Here is a 23,845-nt window from a genome sequence, read left to right as displayed (position 1 = left end):
GACACAACAGCCATGCTGTGTTGAGAAGAAGGACACTGCAAACAGTGAGCTTGTTAGCTGCTGTCCAGAAAGACATCTCAACTGGAACTAGCTCAGGCATTTTTTCACTCATTTTTGCTGCCCTTTTCTCCTCCTCTCTCTTTTGCTCTGAGTACTAATTATTCCTTTTCCTAAGCCCTCTGCTCCCTTTCTTATGTTCAGAGCTAGTAAAAGTGGTGAGGTGGGAGGGCAGGCTTACCTCCTGCACTGGAGCTGACACTTTGAACCTGTTCTGTTCACTGATAGCAATGACTGACAGTCTGGATGGTCTAACTTGGAGTTTCGGGAGGAAGATTGCCTTCCACATAGCACAAACAGTCTTGTTTTAATGTTTGGAAAATAATGCTGTAGGATTTATAGTTAATTGAGAGGGGTAGTAGCCTGCTCTGTGATTATGAGAGTACATATCAGATATTAGTATAAGTGTTTCTTGTTAAAAATGTCTTCTAACGAAATTTCTAGTTCCTCGGAAATGGCAAGGCAATATCGTTACAAACTGTCTGTGGACTTGGGGAGAAAACATGAGGATAGAAAGATACTACTCCGTATCTAACAAAACACCTCATGAGAGTGCTTTGGTTCTTGTAATTAGATTTTTTTATTTACTCATTAATTTGTTCATATTGTCATTATCATATTAAGGGAGCATTCCTAGTGGCTTCCTCAATCTTACATCTGCTACTACTGGCATGTAAAACAGGCAGGAGTTAGGACTCTGGCTTTTAGTTAACTCCTTCATAAGGCATAAGGATTCAAAATAAAGCCTGGTCTTTACAGCCACCTTGAGGACACACGGTACCCCAGGTTTTTAAATTGAAAAGTACACTGGAACAATCCTACTGCATTGACTATATGTTGTGTTTACTGCTGCCAGGTAGGTTGCAGGTGTCCCTGCTCATTGCTGGGGTTGGTATAGATGACCTTTAAAGGTCCCTTTCAATTCAAACTATTCTATAACTCTATGACTTAAGTCTTAAATACAGTTTTAATAAGAGCTATAACTATTTATCTGTAGAGGTTATAACTCTATAGTTATGTCTTCTCATGTTATGCCATCTCTAAAAGCTAATCTGAACTAAAAACCTCCTCATGTGATGCAATCTCAGTCGCTCCCAGCAAAGGCTCCTCCTGTCAGTTCTCCATCTTAAACTGTCAAAAACTAAGGAAGAAATTTCCAGGGGGGCCACAGGCTTTGTTTCCTAAACACCCTCCTATTCCTGCTGTGATACAAATTCAGTAATAATGCTCTTGGCAACTTGTGGATGGCAACTTCTGAGTGTGGGACAATGACAAGTAGATACCAATGATCATGGTCTGTAGCTGTTTTCCAAGTAATTTCGTGACCTTCTCTTTTACTAATTCCCCTCACCACTCCACCCCCAACACTCCAACCTTCCCGATCCAAGTTTCAAAGTTTTAGTTATAGGTTGAAAAACATACACATATATATATTAGCAGACCAATTACTTTTACCTGGAATTCAAAATTTGCTCAAGTAATTGTCCTCCCTCCTCATACTAGTCCCATATCATTACCCAAATTGGTTTTGGAAATTGTGCTGCCTCTCAGTGGGCGCTTGAATGAGAATTTGATGATGATGAAAAACTCCTGTCATTGTCCTGTTGTTTGGGAAGCTCATTATGTGAGATACAGCGTGTAAGTGATCCACTTGTTTTATGGGTTTCCATAAAGATAACTTAGAAGGTATAAAACCAAGTAACTGCATCTCAACAATTTAAAGCCAGGAGCACTACAATAATTAAAGGACCTTTCTAAACTGTACTGGTAGAACAAGCAAAACACTATAATCAACTTATCTGGGGAAGTAATCAGACAATAAAAACTGAGGCATTTTAGGGACTAATAAAGCTTGAATCTAATGACTATAATAAATCTTTAGCTGCAGCTATTCCAGAACAATTTCCCTCGCAGTAAAAAGTATTCTACAGGGCTTTCTGTATGAAATTATTACTGGTTGGTTGGTTAGATGTTGATCGTAAGAAACAATTGAAGAACCATAATTTTATTTTTGGCATGTATTTCCATCATCCACCTCTCTCTTTCACCATTAAGTCCTTGGGCTTCTCAAAGGCTAGACTCAAGCTAGCCTTTACACAAGCTACTATTTTCATGTATAGTGGATGGTTATTGTATGTCATTTCATTATATTGTTCTAATAGTTCCATAAAACTAGTACATAATGGTAGGGTTTTCTACTATCAAGTATGTACACCTAGTACAGTAAAGTATTTCCTGCTAAATCTATCCTGTTAAAAACAGAAATGTTGATGCAATTGCCTTGCTTTCCAAGTTTTTTTACTTTTTATATGTAATGTTACCATGTGACATATATAATACTTAAATAAAATGTTTAAAGTTTGCCAGTCCTAGAAACTTACATTTAAAATACTAATATACAAAACCAAGACACCTTACCAGAAGATCATAAAATTATTATTCCTAAGTACTCAAATATAAAATAACTGCCACATAGAAAATGAAAATAGGAATGAAAAAGGAGAAGTAAAGAAAAAGAAAAAATTAGGAAAGACAAAGAGCCAACGAATCCCTTTGCACAGGCCCTGAGGTTTCTGTGCCTTGTCAGCTACAAACCATGACCCCAGTGAAGGAGGCTGTGCAAGCTTCATGCAGTGACAGGGAATGCACGAGGCCAGAACAAATGTCATTGTAGGGAGAACAGATTCACAGTGCTCTCTAGCAAAAACCTGACTTCCTTTTCCATTAATTCTGCCTCTGCATCTTCCTACCTAAACTAAGCTAGACAGAAACCCTTATTTGGTAAACATGGAGTTGACAAGGACTGATTTTAATGTCACCTGTCTCTCCAGCCTTAGCACAGCTGGCAGTGCTGAAGCCAGCTCCTAGGGCCAGGCAGCCCAGGTTGACTCTTGCCCACAGATGCAGGAGGAGCTTGGTGAAACTATGATCTACAGAATCCTAAACTGGGACAACACACATTTTACTCTTGAAACAATAGGAGTTGTCACAACCACCCCGTGACCCAGTGCAACACTACAGGCTTGGAGAAGAGTGGCTGGAAAGCTGCCCATTGGAAAAGCACCTGGGGGTACTAGCCAACAGCCGGGTGAACATGAGCCAGCAGCGTGTCCAGGTAGACAAGAAGGCCTATGGTATCCTGGCTTGGATCAGAACTGGTGTGTCCAGAAGGATTAGAGCAGTGATTTCCCCCTGTTCTCAGCACTGATGGGGCTGCATCTGAATCCTGTGCTCAGCTTTGGGCCACTACAAGAAAGATATTGAGGTCTGGAGTGTGTCCAGAGAAGGGCAACAAAGATGGGTCAGGAGTGCAAGTCTTATAAGGAAGCAGCTGAGGGAGTTGGGATTGCTTAGCCTGAAAAAAAAGGAGGCTCTGGGGAGACCATAAAGATCTCTACAACTACCTGAAAGGAGGTTATAGTGAGATAGGGATCGGTCTCTTTTCCCCAGGTAACAAGCGACAGGACAAGAGGCAATAGCCTCAAGTTGCTCCAGGGGAGGTTTAGACTGGATAGCAGGAAAAATTCCTTCACTGAAAGGTTTGTCAGGCTGCCCTGGTGGTGTTTAAAAGATGTGTTACTTGGCAACATGGTTCAGTGTTAGGTTACCAGTTGGACTCAATGATCTTAAAGGTCTTTTCCAACCTAAACAATTCTATTGTTCTATTCTGTGATCACGTAAGAGCAGAATACATTGATGCCAGCCTTGGAAACAACTGTGTGTTTACTTTCAAAAGCACATGCTCTCTGGATGTTTATCCAATTTTAGTTTATCTACATCAGATGTACAGCAGCTAAGCACCACTACTATTTAACGTGGCTTAAATCAATCTTCCCAGAAAGCATGGTTTTAAATTTCAGAACAGACTGTTACTTTCAGACTTACCTTTTTCTGTTTTGTCTTGTTCGGTTTCTTTTTCACTTTTCCCTGGAATATTAAAAATATAATTTCATTGGAATAAATTTACGTTTATGATAAAAAAAGAGATACAAGAAAATTAAAACTTATACTCAAAACATAATTGAGCCAACAGGACTTCTTTGTTTCATTTTTATTTTTTAAAGAAACCATAGATAACTTTCTGAACTATATAGTTACCTTTAAGGTCTTTCCCTGCAGATTCTTCAAATATTACATTATCGCTTTGATCACAAAATATTTCCTAGAACTTCCTCTCTAGCTACTTAGTAGATTTTGGTGATACACATTCACAGTATTGCAAGAAAGAAAATCTGTTAAGTAATTAAAAACTACTGGGAACACCAGCTTAATACATACATTTGATCAAAATATGAAAAACAAAATCGATTGGGAACCAAACTCTCATTTTCAATTGGGCACTTGAAAGCTTTTGTTTTATTAAACTTTTAAAATAATTTAACAGCTGTTCTGTAAACATTTGACTGCACAGGTAAATGTTAAGACAGTTAAGACAGTCTGTAGCAAAGACAGACTACATCCTGTACCCAAATCACATATGTGTGTATCATGAAGGTAATAGATACATAAACATCTTTTTCCCTCCTCTAAACACTATTTGATCCTGCCTTACTCTATAACATATAGAGCATCTTGCTTCACAATTACAACACTCTTATTCTGTTTCCAATTTTGTCCCCGTAAGCTTCCAATATTTCATCCTAATAAACTTAGAGAACACTAAACAGGGAGGTCGGTTGGCTTTTTAGTTAGTTATTTTCCTCTCTAATATATACTGTTTAATTTTGAGGTATATATATATATACATATATAAAAAAAATAATTTTCTTAAATTTCCAAGTCATTTAGAGATACCTTGTCTGAATATTCAGTCTTCACTGTTTTTCAGACTGATTGCTCAGAAGCATTACAGTGTGAATAAAATACACCATTTAAAATGCTGGAAAACATTTCATTTTTTCATGGAGAAACTGGATTATGCACATACTTGAAATCAAATTATTTAACATTCTAATTTCACCCTTTACTACAGATTGACAACTTCTGCTACTGAGAGTATGGACACTACAACCACTACAACTCTGATTTACATTCAGCACAAGACAGAATGAGTATGAACTTGATTATGATATGGTAAATTAAATAAATATGGTCACACTGAAAGTCATTCACCCCTTCAATTACATCATGAAATCTAGATTGTCAATTAAATAGAAAGAAATTACAAAAGATGTATAGAGTCAATTACATACTAAGGGATAATTATTACTATAAGAGTATATTAATGGAAGTGTTATGCAGTACTTCCTAAAACACTGACTTTTCTATTTTTTTGTGCATTACACACAATAAAGAAAATGGTTGTGTATATCTGTACATCATTAGAAACACTGCATTTTAAAAAGAGCAGTAATGCAGGTCCAGATGAGATAACAGTTTATATTTATAGTTTTTACACAGAACAGTTTATATACTCATATTTCTATTGTTTTAATCAGCTCGCAATACCATGATACAGCATGCTACTTAGCCATCCATTTTCCCTGTATCTTCTCCCTTATCAGCAACACCGATATTCTCACCTCACCTCACCTCACCTCACCTCACCTCACCTCACCTCACCTCACCTCACCTCACCTCACCTCACCTCACCTCACCTCACCTCACCTCACCTCTTCTCTCTACTTCATTCTCGGTCACTCAGTAACCTGCTTCCACACATCCTGGACATTCATATTATTTCTGCAACTTCTTTGTCATCGCAGGAAGAATAAGGTATAACCTCATCACTCTAAAGCCTGCTTCCACCTCCTGTTTCTTGTCTGGTTTCACATTTCTTTACTACTGAGACTCATGCAACATACAACCTACAGTTCTCTATACCTATTTATGCACTAGAATCAGTTCTCCAAACTCTCTCTCGGACTTTTTTCAGTCTGGATTCTGCTAAATTAGCTGCCATTGATTTTACCAAAGCCTCTCCAATGATCTTTTAATACTCCAGCTTCTCCTTCTAGGTAGCTGCTTCTGAAATCCATCACAACTTGATCATGTTAGCTCTGAAGATCTTGTTTCTCTCAGCTCTCACCACACTTAACTAAGAATTCACTTCAGTAACATATTCAGCACATATTATTTTTTCCCTCCACACTGATCCCTAGGATACTTCGATGGTGCAAAAGGTTTTAATTATGCTATTCTGATAAAGGCTTAAAAATGTGCTGTCTCAAAGACAGGGATATGATAATAAATTTTAAGACTATTTTGTCATCAACTAAAATTAATTGTAGCTCAAACAAACAAACAAACAAAATCTTAGCTCTTCAAACCCCTTTCATCTTTTACTCAATTTCTCCATTTCCAGCAAAACAAACCTAGATCAAAATCACAGACAAAACAGCTTTAGCTAAGCTGTACAGGCTAGGACTGCTATCACCGTGTAACAAATGCACCAGGTATTCCCAAGAAGGTTTCTACGATGAAAAATAAATTTATTTTTCATATTACAATACATCTAAATGTTTGTGGCTGCATGTGACAATGACCCAAGTCACAACTAAAAATGTATTTCAGACGTTGTAGATTTTACATGAATCTCAATCAACACTATAAGTGTACAATACAATTTATTTACATACACATAACTTCTGAAACATGTAAAATTACAAATGATATTCAGTAAAAACATTAAATTTTTCAGTATCTTTCCTATATCAAATCTTAGCTATTTTCTTTATGCCTTAGACAGAAGTGCCATGATATGATATCTTTTCAATTACAGAGAATGTTAAAAAGTCACTTAAATTGTAGTAAATTGTTGGTATTAAAATACAACTTTAGCATGCTACTCTTTGCTAATTGGTATTTCTTCCTTTGATTTCCAAAAAAAGCAACTGAATCCAAGATTTCATAGATTCACTGAAATATAATAAGAGGCAATGTAGTAATGTGAAAATACAAGGAAAATGTAATCTCTTGACATTTTCTTAGACTAACATTCAGAAACATTGGATTATTAAAGTTATGGAGGTCTTTGAAAACTGAAAAGGTTGAAGGAATACTTTTGCTTTCAGAGAACTGTGCAGACCTTACTAGGTTTCTAATCTAACTATGGACCATAACCATAACATTCTGTATGAAAGGTAGATATCACACTTTCCCCGGACGTTTGTGTTTGTTAAAGAATGCTATCGCATCCATTTTAAGTTACAAACAGAAATTACGTATCATGGGAAAAATTCAGGCCAAACTGGTCATGGAATGTTAATGCTCCTAAAGGGCAAACAGAATGCAATTATAGAAGACACAGACCTTAGAGTACTGTCTCTTTCCTTCACATAACAGCAGTCAGAAATAAAATTAATTTTACTTGCTATATTTCCTCCTCCTTGTAAATAATGTTTTCAAATATATTTTTAAATATTCAAATTTATAATTTAAAAAATAATATTAATTAGTGGATGAGTCAATTATCCCTATAGTTAATATCTACCACATTTAGGAATAAATAATGACACTAGAAAGACAAAGATATTCTTCTGTGTTTTATTGCAGTCAAACAATAAAATGGATTAAATATACATTTTTCAATAGTCCACTTGACCTTGCTCAGCTTGGCATATTTTTGTAAACATGAAGCACGTAAAATCACATACCCAGTTACAAAATACTTAAAATTTGATCACAGCATAATATACTCTCACAGTCCCATAATTCTACAAATAGACTGTCACTGGTATATAAAAAGTCCTCCATTCACCATTCTAAAATTATTACCAAGATTCCTCACAAAATATGGCTTTGTAAAAATTATTGCTCTGCAATTCACAATCACAGGTAATTTTACTACAACATCCCATCCCAAAACACATCACAGTCTAAGAGTATTATTGCTTTCCTGAAAAGTCTAAAGAAATCACTTTGGGACATCTGTATTTGTTGATCAGACGCAACACTCACGTGGAGTCTCACCGAAATCCCAATACCAAAAAAAAGGCAAGCATATATGATGCCCCTTTCACTATAAAGTTAAGCATCTAGAAACCTGACTTCAAAACAGTGTTACAGAACTTGAAAATCTCCCTGTAAACCCAAAGGCAACCACTATTAGGGTTACCAAATTGACTTTTCTTTTTATAAATTTATCTTACTTTATTTCTCCTAAGCTCCTGTATCAGGCTTGGCAACTTCCTAAAATCACAGCAATTATTCCTGAGCCAAAAAGGAACACATGCAAAATACCAAAGAATAAAATATGTCTCCATAATTGTGGAACAGCAGCACAGAACAGGTAAAAACCACACCTGTTATATTAAAATCCTAAATCACTCACAGTCTAAATTTCAGATGTACCATTTATAAGAGTATTTATAACTGTAGGTTGAATTTCCGAAGTTTTTTTCCTTTTTTTTTAATAAAGTTTGCAAATCAAGTATTTATACTCACTTGAGTTTTTAAATAATTTACTCAATGTAAAGCTAACTAAATCTAGCTTTGAGATCATTATATTGGGAGGCAAACTAGAAAAATTTTACTAAATTCAACCTGATTCCAGCAACTCAGTTTTGTTGCAATCTCTACTAACATCCTGACAGACTATCATGTAGTCTCCAGACAGTTTTGCTTTATAAATCAAATGGGCATAAATAAAAAGTTCTAATTCACGCATCTATGGTTTTTGAAAAGTGTAATTTAGTAATCTGTCCTTTTATTAGTATAAATTAAACACACACATTTTGCATCTTGTTAGGCTATTTTAAAAATAACCTGAAATTCATGTAGTGTAACTGTTGACATAACATCAGTGCAAAGAGAGATAAGTCAAACTTCACAGCATAGTGTGTGCCTGATTAGTGTTTTTAATAAAATGCAATTAGTCTGTATGCTATATCAGCAGTTATAAAACATTTAAAAATTCATAATATGTTTCATTTGACCAAACTGCTCTGTACATACTGTACGAATCCACAACAAAAGATATATATTAAAATCTGAAAAAATGTACTTGCTGCTACGTTATAAATAGAATATTAACAATTGCTTAAACAGTACATGAAATGCAGCTCAAAGTTGCAACTCTGTCACAAACACAGAAGAAAAAAAATAATGAATTCACTAAACTTGACCAAGGGAAAAAAAATATCAGACAGGAATGTAAACTAAACATCCAAATGTTAAAAATGCTTACTAAAATGACAGTTGGCTAAAACCCAGTTACAACATCTTAGTGTTCATTCCCCAAACCCTGAACTGCTTGGTAATTACATCATAAGATCTATTACAACCATCTGCTCCCCTTTTGTAGCGTATGGTTAGGGCTGGTCCTCCTGATGTAGGGACTTTTCTTTTGAAGCTTTAAGTATCTGAAAAAATAAGGGGAAATCTATATTAAAGGACCAACCAAAACACAACTCACTCTAAAACAACAACAAAAAAAATCTTAAATGGTAAAAAATGCAACTTTGTATCAGACTAGTCAGTTTGAGAAAGCTATAATTTCTAGGAGCTACCTTAAGGAATATAGACAAAGTTGCCATATAAGGTGGGAAATATTTATCTACACAGTAAATTTTTTTATTACCATATGGCACTTCATTTACCTTGTAAAGGAAATCTAGGCCATGTCCCAAACACATTAAAACAATTTTGTTTGATTTGGTGGGTTTTGTTTGGTTTTTTCTTTGTTTGTTTGGTTTTTTTGGTTTGGTTTTGGGTTTTATTTGTTAAAGTCAAAGACAATTGGAAAAGAGGAGCCAGGGAATAAGGAAGGGTCAAAGTTCTAAAGTGGAAACTTCTCTACACATAAGGGATTTCAGCAGTTGGTAAAATAAATGTAGGGTTATAAAAATGTCAAGGATACAAGGTGAAGGGGAGAAGTGGGACAACCCATAGATATTTTATATCTGAAATCATATAAGATGGATCAAAATCCAAATACAGAGAGCAATGGTATCCCAAAACCTGTGATATGTCTCCCCTAAAATATGCATCCAACAAGAATCACTCTATCACAACCACTGCAATTTATGTGCCAGTGTAAAACAGGATTAGTAAAAAAAATCTGAAGCTGGTCTATCACATCATTCAAGTGCATTAGTTACAAAAATGTGGATTATAACTGAAGCTAAAGTAGGCTACATCTGGAAAAGAATATCAGTAATAATTTTAGAAATAAACTCAGAGAATTGGAAAACAGTACCTACAGATACCCAAACATGTATTTTAGTAGTATTACTTCTTTTTTCTGATATACCCTGAAGTCAGAAAAAAAAACTTTTGACTTGCACTTCAGCATATTCAAATCCCACACCCAATCTCTTCACTGGTGATGTGAGAATGTTCCTCACAGCTAAATTCAGCCTCTGAACTATTTCCTGTTTTCTCTCTAAAAAAAACTAAATTCCTATGTTTTACCTTATGATAAAACAGTTGCTCCCAACCTGACAGAAACTGTTGAAATGCAGTTGCATCCATTTATAAAACTGAAGAATAAGGACTCTATAATGATATTCTGAATTTCTTTTACACTGCCTGAAGTTATGTATATTATATAAATAGATGTAAATATACGTAAAGAGTGCATATGTGTATAAAGGGATTCTTCATTCAGAAGAGAGTTCTTGGTTGTCTGTAGTACAGTGAACTTCAATATTATTATTGCTGAGAGAACAGGAAATATTAGACTTTGAATACCTAAACACAAAGACTTCTGACAATAAAATCTCTGTACTGAATCACAAATAACATATTAAAAAATCCCTGGTAAACATGAATGTCATACTCTAAGAGGAATATTTGAGAGTAATGTTGCTTTTGAACTGAAAGATTCATATACAAAAAAGGCAGATAAACATACTTAATAGCAGAAATAAATAATAATTTAATACTTATTTTTATTCATGGTCAACAGTCATTTACGTCCTCTGTTTCTTTTCTCAGTTTTCTGAGATGCTACTTGAATTCTACTTTTTGTGCAGAAACAATAAGAGGTAAGGGTAACCTTGTGATTTAAGAAGTGTTGCACTAGTTTTGGAAACAAATACAGGTAAAAAAAAATAAATCTAAAAGATCTTTTGAAAGCATCAGGAATGCATAGTATTTCAAACTAGAACATGCTATTATTCTAACAGTGTTTGAAAACAGTAAAGACTCTTTTAGTATCACAGTACAACAAAAGGAGAGTGGACAACTATGTTCATTTCCACCATCGTATTTGAAAATACATCTGCAATTAAAGGAATGATCATCCCTCTGTACTCAGCACTGGTGAGGCCACACCTCAAATCCTGTGTTAAGTTTTGGGCCCCTCACTACAAGAAGGACATTGAGGTACTGAAGCATGTCCAGAGAAGGGCAACAAAGCTGATGAAGGGTCTTGGAGCATAAATCCCATGAGGAGTGGCTCAGGGAGACGGGGTTGTTTAGCCTGGAGAAAAGGAGGGTCAGGGAAGACCTTATCACTCTCTACAACTACCTGAGAGAAGGCCATAGCCAGGTGGGGGTTGGTCTCCTCTGCCAAGTAACAAGTGATAGTTAAGAGGAAACAGCATTGAGTTGTGCCAGAGGAAGATTAGATCAGGTATGAGGAAAACTATCTTCCCCAAAAGGGTGTTTAAGCACTGGAAGAGGCTGCTCAGGGAAGTGGTGCAGTCACCGCCCATGGCAGTGTTTAAAAGACATGGAGATGTGGCACTCAGAGACATTGCTTAGCAGTGCACTTGGCAGTGTTAGGTTTACAGTTGGACTTGACCTTAAGGATCTTATTCAACCTAACTGATTCTATGATTCTATTGGTATATTTTGGAAATCATCACTACTGTACAAAACACCTAAGATTATTTTTATTAATTTATTGCTGCAAGACTGAGCCATAAATTACAGCATAGAAGTGACAGAAATGTGGTCCAAAACTTAAAGATTTCAAGTTGGCACTTGCATTCTGACTTTAATTTTAAAATAGTATATGTAAGCCAACAGATCATCTCAATATCTTCATATCAACACAACTGGCACTGTGCAGTGGAAACTTTCTAACAGTCCAGTAAGGGCCTTTCTGTTATTTTAACTTTAAGCAGAAATATTTTCTGAGAGAAAACATGTTTTCCTCTTCTACCATTACAACTTAATGCACAACAAACCAAACCAAGACTACCTCTGCTGAACTTCTTGCCACGCTGTCAAAGCAGCTACTGTTTGTTCTTATACTGATTATAAGCTTTGGTTAAGAATACTCCATATTCATTATGAAACAAAACATTTTAGATAAGGTGTCTATTAATTGATATCTATGGCTTCAAACATTTCAACACACCATATGGCTGTTATAAACAGATTACAAAGACCTCACAGACAACACAGTTACATATTGATACGAGCATTTCAAATCACCTCAGTTAAGGTTCAGCAAATAAATTAAAATATTACCTAAAACATGCCTTCAATCTGTACTTGGCAGCCACAAAGCTCTCCTATATTTTTTCACTTCTCTGGTTACTTTTGGCACAACCAAGAGCCAAACAGAAGTTTCCTTTACTGCATGGAAAAAAAAAAAACCACCCCAGAACCCTCTGGGCACCACACCTCATAAGAGCTTCTGCACAGTGCAAAGATTAACTAACCCAGAAAGGTGCTCAGGCTAATCAGAACAAAGCAGAAATACAGCCGTCAGTGCTCTTGGATTGCAGCTCCACTGATCTACTGCCCCGAGATACAACTCTCACTCAACACAATTTGTTACAACTAACAAATTAGCACCTTATAATAATTAACTCCAAAAAGCAGTGAAATGTAACAATATATAGTCTCCAAATTCCGAAGTCACTTAGCTACTCTAAAAATAGTTTTGGTCAACTCTATGCTTACTATTGTCAGGCAATAGATGGAAGAACTGGAAGTGCTCTTGTTCTTGACATCAGTTATGTCAAGAAAAATGCAATGGCACAACAAAAAAAGTCCTGTTTCCAGAGCATTGCCCAAAGAATGTACCACAGCCAAACTCCAATAGATCTGACTGACACTCAGAGAATTAACAGTATCACTATCCACGGAGAGGAAGTATGCACATATTCTGAGACCTGAAATTGTTGTATTTCCCTTTACAGCAAAAATGTCCAGCTCTATCTGAAATCATTACAAATTAAGTTGTAAATTAAAACTACTAATAGTTTATTTGGAATACTTTCATTTAACCGAGTAATTACTGCTACCACTGATCAAGTACACCAAAAAAATTATCGCTTCAAAACCAAAAAGCAACTTCGACATTAATGATATCCCTTCATGCCTCTCCACAAAGTAATTTGTTTATAAATTTCCATGTAGCTAGAGCTTCATTTTTTCTTTTCTAAAAAATCCCAAGCATTTAAAATTGACTTACCCACTCGAACATCATTTGAATAATCCTCAGCTTGAACAGGTATTTCTGTAAATCAAAAATGCAAAAATAACTCAAGCTGGACTTCTCCCTTAATATTTTTAAAAGCCACTTTTTTCTCTTATGTTCAAAACAGTGACCTATCAAGACCGCTCTGTAATACTACTTTTGCAGAAGTGGAATGCAAATTTCTTCCTCAGATGAATTTTTCCAAGGGAAGATTAATACTTAAGGAGGCCAATCAGTAAATTGCAGAACTGCACAGTTTCAAAAATGATACTTCAAAATTCTGAAATTATACTACCCAAAGCACAAATCTCCCAGTTTCACATGCTACTGCAGTACAGGCTTAGAAAAATTCATATACTTATTATGTTTCCAGCTGCAATTGTGAAATACTAGACCTCAAAATTAAATTATTTTTAATTCCATATGTATGTTTAAATTAGACATGTCACACATCACCAAGTGTTATTACTACTAACAGACTGAAGGCTGCACACAGTCCCTATTAATGCAGTCAGGCTCACCAGAAAAAACTTCACAATAGCCAGGATGTTGGTTGTAGACAATAAGAAGAATCAGAGAGGGAAATACATTCTCTGACTTGGGAAGCCCATAAATAAAGCTCAAAGTTGGGGAAACTTGATTTCTCACATATACTCTCTTTCCCAAGTATGCACTACTGACTGGCTGGTGGAAAACAGAGCAAAGAAAAGAAATCTTCAGTTTTATCATATGGCCTAATATGGTCATTTTTATCAATGTAAGTTTTTCTGAGCTGGTAACACTCTCAACTTCTAAAACTGAAGAGTGCTTTGAAAGCCATTAAAATATTGTCATTAAAAAACCCAAGGTGACAGATTCCAACAACACAGATATGTTTGTCCTCAAAAGAAAACAGCTGCAGGAAAAGTTGTATTTTTATTGCAGCGTAAAATTCTATTTCACAATATTTATAATTCTTAATTTTCTTTTAAGTGGCAAACCCATGTAAAACATAACATACAAACCTGATTCCTCTGGTTCAACGGCCACATCGTCTTCTGATTGCTTACTTTCTACTGTTACAAAGAAAATAAGTGTTAAAATTCATAAATAGTACATTTACAATTTTGTTCTTATCCCCCAGCACCCACACAATCAAATCAGTATCAAATGAGAAGGAAGAGAAACTGCTGTTTCCCCATTTAATTACATTAGAATGCATTTTTCAAACAGAAAATCTAAATAAATATAGCATCAAATGCTACACACTGTGCTCAAACTAAACTACTTAGATCACTTAGCTCTAGCTGACATGTTTGAAAAAAACTTGCTTAATGACATTTTTAACTTCTTAGAATAAATCTTTAAATCACACAGTAGTAATTTAAAATTTCCCAATACCAATACAGTAAACAAAAATTTACAGCTTAATCTTTTTGAGTGGCAACGTTGAAAATTAACACAGAGCTCCAATTTGAGGAATGGAGTAAGTACTTCATATGAAGTTCAACAAGGCCAAGTGCAAGTTCCTGCACTGGGGTCAGGTGCTGGAGCATCTCTCCTAAGAAGACAGGTTGAGAGAGCTGGGTTGCTCAGTCTGGAGAAGAGAAGGCTGCAGAGAGACCTTATCACAGCCTTTCAACAAGGGATCTTGTGAGAAAGACAGAGAGACACTTTTTACCAATGCCTGCAGCAATAGGACAAGAAGCAATGGTTTTAAAGTGAAAGAGGGTAAATTGAGATTAGACATACGAATGAAATTTTTTATTCTAAGTGTGGTGAGACACTGGAACAGGTTGTCCAGAGCACTAGAGATGCTCCATCATTGGAAGCGTTCCAAGTCAGACTGGACAGACCTTCGAGCAATCTGACTTAGTGAAAGATGCCACTGGCCATGGCGGAGTTTGAACCACGTGATGTTTAAACGTCTCTTCCAACCCAAACTGTTTGATGATTCTACATACACATTTATCTGCTTTGTTTTTCATTTGCTTGCTTTTTAATTATATTAATATAATTTTTTTCTTTCACAAACTATAAAAACTCATACCTGAAACATCTTTAGCAACATCAAAATCTTCAGTAACTTTATCTATAATAAAAAGGGAAAAGTATATAATGAACTTGCTTTTTTTTTAACGTCAGATTTTCAAATGCATATATTTTATCAAAAGACTTTAAAATCATAGTTACAAAATATATACCTGGCTCTGTGGCTTCATTCACCTCCTCTGGAAGGTCGTGAATAGCTAAAAAAAACCCATTTGATTCAGAACAATAATGAAGTCAAGCCCTCAATTTATGGAATTTACACACAGCACAAAATAACACAACTAGCGCACAGACATGTTTACCTGTGAACAGTAAACTGCTATTGACAAACAGGAACTTTGATGAATTTAAGGGGAAAAAAAACACTAGAGAATTCCTTTACTTCATTCTAAACTAAAGAACTGTAGTTTTTTTTCAATCAGCTGTCTGAGATGACTCCAAAGAGCTGCTATTTCAAGACAACAAAGTATACAGGACGCAGAGAGGGTACTGCAGACAATTTTTAATTGCTTCTGTTAATTAGATAAATGTACCCACAAAAGTCTGCATCAAAGTAGAGTTAGTATTGGCAGCCTGTACATTTTGAATGATCTTACGTACTGGTTGCAAGGTTCTAAGCAAAGATCACAGCAGGCAGCAGGTTGATTGTCTATGCTGAATTACTGTGTTCCAACTGTCCACTAAAAGCCTCAGATGCCCCACTTCGTGTCACTTGAGACCTTAAAGATGAATCCTCAAGGACAGCATCTTAAAAGGTGTCTCAGCTCATAGTCAAAAACGTAACAAACCTTTGCCGTAACTGGCAACTGTCATAACTGAAGCTCACAGAGATTATATATCTCAATATATATAAACAGCAAGATTAAGTTGATAATTGTTACGCTAACTTGCTTAAAATATTTCTCTGATTTTGAAAACAATATGTACTCTAATAACACTTATTTAGAGGTATTTCTACTTGACATATGAAACAAAGCTTTTCTAATACGTTTCATAAATAGAAATATATACAGATGGCGGGATGTGTGTGGGAGTTACACACACCCCACTCACACATATACATATACATACATACATATGCATTTATATATATACGTATATACCTGTATCTTGAGTCTCAGTCTGCTTTTCATGTTTGGGTTCTGAAAGAAAAGAAAAAATAAAGTTGCTGGGTGGTTTATAGGAAAAAATATCCTAAAAATTTGGTTGTTAAGCATCCAGGTAACTTCTTTAATGATAAAGTCCTTAAAAAACTTTCCCTACTTTGGGGTCTGAATAGATAGATGAACCCTCCTGGGAGCTTGTAGTAGAAATTTTACACACACACAAAAAAAATATACTTAATGTGAACATACTGCTGAAATTTCAAGCCTTTCTATCTACATAGGTGAAATGCTGAAAACAATGACAACATTAAATCCATACTTCTGTACAGTTGCTATAATTTTTCTACGTTCTTAATATTTGAGTAGAGCCAGCCTAATTTTTGTAATTTTGAAGAAATAGATTAAGAATACGAAATATTTAATTTTAGATAATGTCTGAAAATAGAGGAAAATGCTATCCATTGTCTGAATTTTCAATATACACTCACTGTAAATTTTAGAACTAAAGAAGTTCAAAGTTCATTCAGTGTTTTGAATGATTTCATTATCTTAACAGGTACTAACTCTCATCAAGGTCAATTGGCCAATTACGTAAGATTTAAAAAACCTACCAACCAAACAAAAACCCCTCACGTCTTTATAATAGTGATTCATCTTATAAGGTACTAATGGTCATATGGCTCTCCCTACATTCCTTAGAAAAAAGTTCTTACAGAATACCCTTAAAAAACCATCCAAAACTCTTTAATGAAAATCTCAAACTTGCTTTCCTTCTCCAGTTTCATTGTTACAAGCTGTAGCAAACTCTTCATAAAACTACTGAAAGTTGTGTACAATAACTGAGTTCTTCTATTCCAAATTTTATGATCAATCTATTTACACACTCCACTGTAGGCTATCATACACTTATTTCAACTACAGAATTTTTAGCATTAGCAATAACCTCAGTGATGTGATTACAGGAACCACGATCCTATTAGAGCTGGTCCCTGACTGAATTAAGAACCAAGTCATACAAAGCAAGAGTCACAAAAGAAACTGAACTGCTCTAGCCAACAATCCTCTTGGCACTGCCCTCAGCTTTCTGACAATTCCAGAAAGCACCAGAATTTAAGAAAACATTTCATCAGAGGGTCTTGCCAGAGGAGGGGAAGCATCTGATAGAGATGGGGAAGATACACTGGCTCCAGAATAGAGAAGCTTACACTTCTGTTGACTTCACAGACAATTGCATCTCTTCTTGAGGGAGTGAACTGCAGTTTTGGAGCCCATGCCAAAACCACAAGCTTTACATTTGAGAGAAAGAACTTCAGATCTCCACAATGGTCTCCATCCCTTCTTTGACTTTAAAAAACAGGTGCTAAAACTGCTTTTCTCCAGAAACAGAGCAAATCTGTTTCACTTTCAATCCAACCAAAAGCGTGGAAAAAGGTACAAGAAAGATGGACCCATAGACAAAAGGGATGGAAAAGGGGTACAACTGCTAAAATGGTGTCTAGCACATGAACGTGAACATGCCCTGAAACTTGACAGACTGAACTCCTAAGGAAAAACTGGTGTGTCACAGAAAGGCAGATCAGATCAGCTGACCCGTCTTTTTCTTCCACACTGCTCCAGGTTGGAGCTCTGAAATTCCTCCAAGAAGTACAAACACATGGTGCTTTCTCTTACAACCAGAACGTCTTCAAAGGAGAACTTGAAAGCAAGGCAAAATTATGCCATAAAAAAGTGAACTTTTATCAAGAGAAAAGCAGTTTGCCACAGATTATGTTGAACTGTGGGAATAATTTATTGCATAAAGAAGTCTGGCAAGCAAAGAACAATAAATTTTTTGACAGTCACCTGCTACCTTAGAATTTCCTTTGGAGAAAAATTCCTACTCTTGTTATCATCCTAATCAGAGGATCTGATGCTATTTAGAACTCTCATTGTAGCACACAGAGGCAACTGCACATGAAACCACTGCTTGCTGAAGCACATGTATTACTCACAAAATAGAGTGATTCACTGTTATGGTGCCAGGGTGCCAGAAGAGACTGCAGAATATGAAATAGTTTTGCAACTGATTTTATGAAAAGCTGATGTAAATTACTTCAGTTACCTCCCTGATCAAAAAGCTGAGCTTACTCAAAAAGACGATATAAATAACGGTTCCCGAGGGCATGGAAGCATTTTCTGTCCATGTCACCACTACATATGAAGAAGCATGAAAGTAAAGATTAAGAGTTGCACTTCTTCATATCTAGGTGCGAGAAGCAAGAGGAAGTGATTCCTGTCTGGGAACTGATTGTAAAATAAATATCTCCTGGAAAGGTGGGTAAAAAATCTAGAGGTCTCTTGGTTTTTCATCCTATTAATGCCAAGACATTTTGTCAAGGGCATCATCACTGAGGCAAATAATTATTTTCTGCAGACTGCGAAAGACACAGACTATGCGCTAAATACACCTTTGGGCCACTAAAAGTCTTCTGGCATCGAAAGACAGACTTAAAAATGATAAAGCATTATCGGTAGGCTTTCTTATACAGGTCATGAAGCCATCTAAAAATTACCTATAATTCAGAATCAAAATATTCTTAAATCATTTCTATATACAGCTAACTTCTACAGTGCAATTTTGGGATCTTGTTATGGTTTCCTTGCTTTTAAAAAAAAATTTAAAGACATTACTTTCTTCTCGACATCACATTAACTTCAACATCTCTGACATATATAAATTCTTTTTTATCCACAAACACTTCTATATGATTTAAAATACCAATATCCATTCTCCTGAAAATTCAACCCTCAAAATATTATTCTGCCCATCGGGGTGATATTAAAGAGAAGTAGTATTCATATAGCTCTTAGTATTTTTTCAGAGTATAATCAAAACATAGATGTAATAACTCATTAAGGAATGAAAGTTATCTAAGAGCTCCAATGTTTTGAGTGTTGGGTGGGTTTTTTGCATGATTGTTTGGTTTGGGGACAAAATTCAATGAAACTTCAATAAAAAGAAATAAGACTTTGGACTATACCTGTGTAATGTTCCACAGCATCTTCTAGTACTACCTCAGAGTCACCTTAAATAAAAATATTTTACATTTCCATCAATTTTCATGCAATAGCTAAATAGCACATGAGAACTTAAATAGTCACATATTTAGCACAAGAATAACAGAACTAAACATACTGAGTTAATACTACAATATTTTATTTGAAAGTAACAGTTGAATTGTAAAACACATCCAGGAGACGTACCATAAGACAAAGAATATAATAAGTTCATGCATATTTGTATTTGAGTTTAAAATTAAGAACATAAGTGGGTCTTGGACAATCAATCCATTGATTAGACTGCAAGACTCTTGACAGAACAAGATTGTAAGTATTTGTGGATTGGACTCATTAAGTGTTATGCTCATAAATGTAATGGTAACACAGTGGTAAAAAAATCAGGCTTACTTGAAACAAGCTAAAAACGGTTTGAAAATAAAACTGTGATGAAATAGTCAATATGACATACTACTTTGTAGCAGATTTAAAAAATGTGAGATTATATCATCATCTGAAGTAATGAAAATTTACAAACCTGGAGCTTCTGGATCACTTACTCTTCCCTCCATAGATACAACATAATCATCTGAAGCTGTAAATTAAATATGAGTAAATATTTTGACATAAAAAATAGGATTTTTAAAAAATATTTGATTGTTTTAACTTGCATCCATAATGCATCTGTCAATAGCTAAATGTAGCTCCTTAGTTGAAAACTGACAAATTAAAACTTTACAAACTGATACAACTTGACACAACTTGGCAATCTAATGGAAGGTCTTGGGTCACTCTCTCTTGTAGTCCTCTGTTATACAATCTGTATGAAAAGTAGATCCACGTGAGCCATTACTCTCCAGCATATTTTTTAATATTTTTTTAATATGAATGAAAAATGTAAACTTCCTCTATCTTCAAATTCTACAGTATCTTCTTAACTGACATGTAGGAGCCTGACTTCATGATGATCCACAAAAGACAAGGTATGAGCCAGAAATCAGACCTTGCAAAATATGTACTTCACTTCTGGCATCACAGATTTACAGCAATTTACTTCTTTTCACTACCTAGCTAAATATGTGTATTATTCTCCTCTATGACTACAATTATTTGCAATGTTGTTGATACACTTGGTATGACGCATCTGACAAAACACGATACTGAAGGTAAGAAACTAACCATCACAGCTTGGATTCTAAACCAGTAACTGGAAAGCAGTAATCTCCTACATAGTTTGGAATAAACAGTGTTAGCTGATCAAACAAATTTTTTTTTCTACTTTTCTGTCATATTTGGCATCAAACAGGACTGCAAAGTCCAGAATTAACATTGAGTCAAAAAGAAGAAGCCTAGTCTGAACATAAATCCATGTCTAATGTAAATGGAAAAGGCTGTCTGTACTATAAATAAACACTGTTGGAATCCTGAAGAAAATATTTATCAGACAGCAGGTAAACTGTAATATCGACCTAATGCTTCTACATAATGGGAAAGATGAGCTAATGCCATTGTACATGATATCAAGCACAATCGGAAGATGACTATAAGCTAATTGGATTAGTCCAGGCAAAATTTCAAAAAGCTTTCAAGATGTATTAAGGTGAGAAGAAAGACAGCACAAGGATAGTTCAGAATGATGTCCTTGTCGTTGACTCACTCTCTGATAGTAGAGTCAGACACAAAGAAACAAACAGTCCTGAAGAAAAAGTTAAAAACTGGATGCTTCTGATGCCAAGAATAACAGTCTAGAAGAACTTTAGTGTTGCAAACTGTAAGGCAGTAATATAAGCAATAAATCTCATTCTCACTTTCTTAGACTGTACAAACCACAGATTTCTTGCCTAGCCAGATCCCAATCATACACAACAGCCAGAAACACACAGTAAATATAAAGTTTGTGCAGCAATGAAAGCAAAGTTCCCATTCCAGTCATCCACTAATAAAGACTTTCAACAGCAAGTATGATACAGTCACCTCAACGTAAAAATATCCATGACAATACAAGAAGTTATTTAGAGAAAAAAAATTCAAAATTACATATTTCTAAACCAGTCTAACAGTTTCTATTTTTCTTTCTCATATAATTTGTTACACTTAGGCAGAAAACCAGTATTACTTAGTTTAGAAAAATAAAATGATACCTGGAACTTCATAGGGCTCAGACTCCACTGCTTCAAGACCATCTGCCAAAAGATCAGCATCTGAAAAACAAATATGTTTATACAAATTGTAACATTTTTATATTAATACACAATACCACAAACCCTATAACAGACATTATGTAAGAATGGAGTCAAATTTCTAAGTAGAAATTCTAAGCAAATTTCTTTTAATGGCAGCAAGACGTACACAGACTGAAAAAAATAACACAATTTTGTTCTTCTATATAATATTGAGAATGTGTTTATATGAATAAACTCTATACACACTTGCTCAAAAAAGATGACTATCCACAGAAAGTTTTGTGTAAATGTGAAGGAATAAGAATATATTTACTTTGCCTTCTTAATTGCAATGATATAAAGTGGAATTTGAGTATCTCCTCTAGTGTCCTACTTTAAGCTGAACTGTGGATGAATAAAAGAGGTACAGAAACAAAGAGGTATAATAGACCCAGATTGAAAAGAATTACTTCTGTTGTGAAGAAAGAATCTCAGTGTACTTCCAGTAATTAAAACTTTCAGATGACATCTGTTACATGAGTTTTTCAGAGATGTGTTAAGAGATGTGTAAGATTTCCAGTAGAGCAGATAAAAAGCATTCAGAAATCATTTGCCCCAGGTTGGATTAGATCATATGATTCTGCTTAAATATTTTTACTATAATTTTTATCATCCTGTCAAAGCCACAAGGCAGCAAGATATGAGCATCTTTTTTATATGATGTCTTCATCTCTGCAGGACTTACAACGTAATTGATGCATAACAATCTCTTAGAGAGACACATTTGAATGGAAGAATAGGTCTGTCTAGAAAAGGCTCTGTTAATAAACTCTTAAAATTTAGTTAAATAAACCAGGAATTCCAGAAGCAGACTCTATACAGGTATTACAGATGGGGAATGGACAGATTGAGAGCAGCCCCGCCAAGGAGTTGAGTGTGCTGGTAGGTGAGAGGCTGGACATGGAACACCTCTTCTCTGAGAAAAGTTTGAGGGAATTGGGGTTCAGCCTGAAGAACAGAAAGCTCTGGGGTGACCTTATGGGAGCCTTTCAGTCCAATAAGGACAAGAAAGCTGAAGAAGAACTTCTTACAAGGGCACGTAGTGATAGGACAAAGGTTGGGCTTTAAACTGAAAGAAGGTAGGTTTAGATTTGATATAAAGAAATTCCTTACTGTAAGGGTGGTGAGGCACCTGGAACATGTTACCCAGAGAAGTTGTGGATGCCCCATTCCTGTAAGTGTTCAAGGTCAGGCTGCAAAGGGCTTTTGAGAAACCTGATGTAGTGGAAGGTGTCCCTGCCCATGGTAGGGGGGTTAGAACTAGCTGATCTTTAAGGTCCCTTCCAACCACTCTATATGATTATAGTCATCCCTCTATTGTGGAGAGATATGCATATCTGGAGCACAGATTAATTTGGTTGAAAACCAATACAGCATTAATTAAATAATAATATATAGTTACCTGAATTCCAAAACACAGAGCATTAAAATATACCATTTTGATTTAAAGATATTTATTTGCTAAATAATGCTATCTGTGTTTGATACTTGCTATGTCTCTAGTCTAAGCAGAAATTACAAGTCAAGCTTTTCATGAGACGTTTACATTTGTCTGGGTTGTTTGGTTGGGGTTTTTTTTTGTAAATTTAATTTTAAATGCATTTAATCATTCAGATACCTTTCTGAATCGAATCTGGTGTCTCATATGCTTCTGGTATTTCATTCTCTAATTCTCTGTGCATGTCATCTGTTGTAGGAGCTTCAAAAGTTTCTCCATGTATTTCTTCCTTCACTTGCCACTGGTCACTTATACTTTCATCTACATCTTCGTGCCTCTCTCCTAATCAATAATGCAGATTGTTAGTGAATACATACTCTTTGGTATATTCAATTACCAGCAAATATTCAGTCTTCAGTACACCCTTTGTGTTTTCCAACAATGCTCTAAAGGGTATGAGGAGGGGGACAGATGATTTGTCTGTACCTGCCAGCACAATAAACCCAAACTATGTACACTGACTTGACAGGGTCTTCTCTGCCCACAGTAAAGGTCATCTCTGTTCTATGCATTCTTGCACTCTACGCAGTATATTGAGCAAGTTTTTGTCAACTGACTGATTTGAACTATTGCT

At 35.4% G+C, this 23,845-nt stretch overlaps 2 protein-coding genes across 2 annotated transcripts in view; both read right to left on the bottom strand.

Moving 5' to 3' along the window:
* Window positions 1–346, bottom strand: part of LOC120325076 (aspartyl/asparaginyl beta-hydroxylase-like) — a 45,072-nt gene extending 44,726 nt beyond the window's left edge. Inside the window, exon 1 of the mRNA XM_039390390.1 lies at window positions 239–346. Within this exon, the coding sequence (XP_039246324.1) occupies window positions 239–346 (108 nt within the window). The remainder of the gene's footprint in view (window positions 1–238) is intronic.
* A 7,182-nt stretch (window positions 347–7,528) lies between these two features.
* Window positions 7,529–23,845, bottom strand: part of ASPH (aspartate beta-hydroxylase) — a 57,376-nt gene continuing 41,059 nt past the window's right edge. The window contains exons 7-16 of the mRNA XM_039390396.1: window positions 23,392–23,553; window positions 21,693–21,752; window positions 20,090–20,146; window positions 19,536–19,580; window positions 16,513–16,551; window positions 15,562–15,606; window positions 15,408–15,449; window positions 14,383–14,433; window positions 13,373–13,417; window positions 7,529–9,359 (exon numbers count right to left, since the gene is read on the bottom strand). Coding sequence (XP_039246330.1) covers window positions 9,352–9,359; window positions 13,373–13,417; window positions 14,383–14,433; window positions 15,408–15,449; window positions 15,562–15,606; window positions 16,513–16,551; window positions 19,536–19,580; window positions 20,090–20,146; window positions 21,693–21,752; window positions 23,392–23,553 — 554 coding nt within the window. The 3' untranslated portion in view covers window positions 7,529–9,351. The remainder of the gene's footprint in view (window positions 9,360–13,372; window positions 13,418–14,382; window positions 14,434–15,407; window positions 15,450–15,561; window positions 15,607–16,512; window positions 16,552–19,535; window positions 19,581–20,089; window positions 20,147–21,692; window positions 21,753–23,391; window positions 23,554–23,845) is intronic.

Source organism: Pipra filicauda, unplaced genomic scaffold (assembly GCF_003945595.2).
Source record: "Pipra filicauda isolate LSUMZ 115617 unplaced genomic scaffold, ASM394559v2 scaffold81_size6448238_pilon, whole genome shotgun sequence".
Classification (NCBI taxonomy): Eukaryota; Metazoa; Chordata; class Aves; order Passeriformes; family Pipridae; genus Pipra; species Pipra filicauda.
This window is presented reverse-complemented; position numbering and strand designations above follow the sequence as displayed.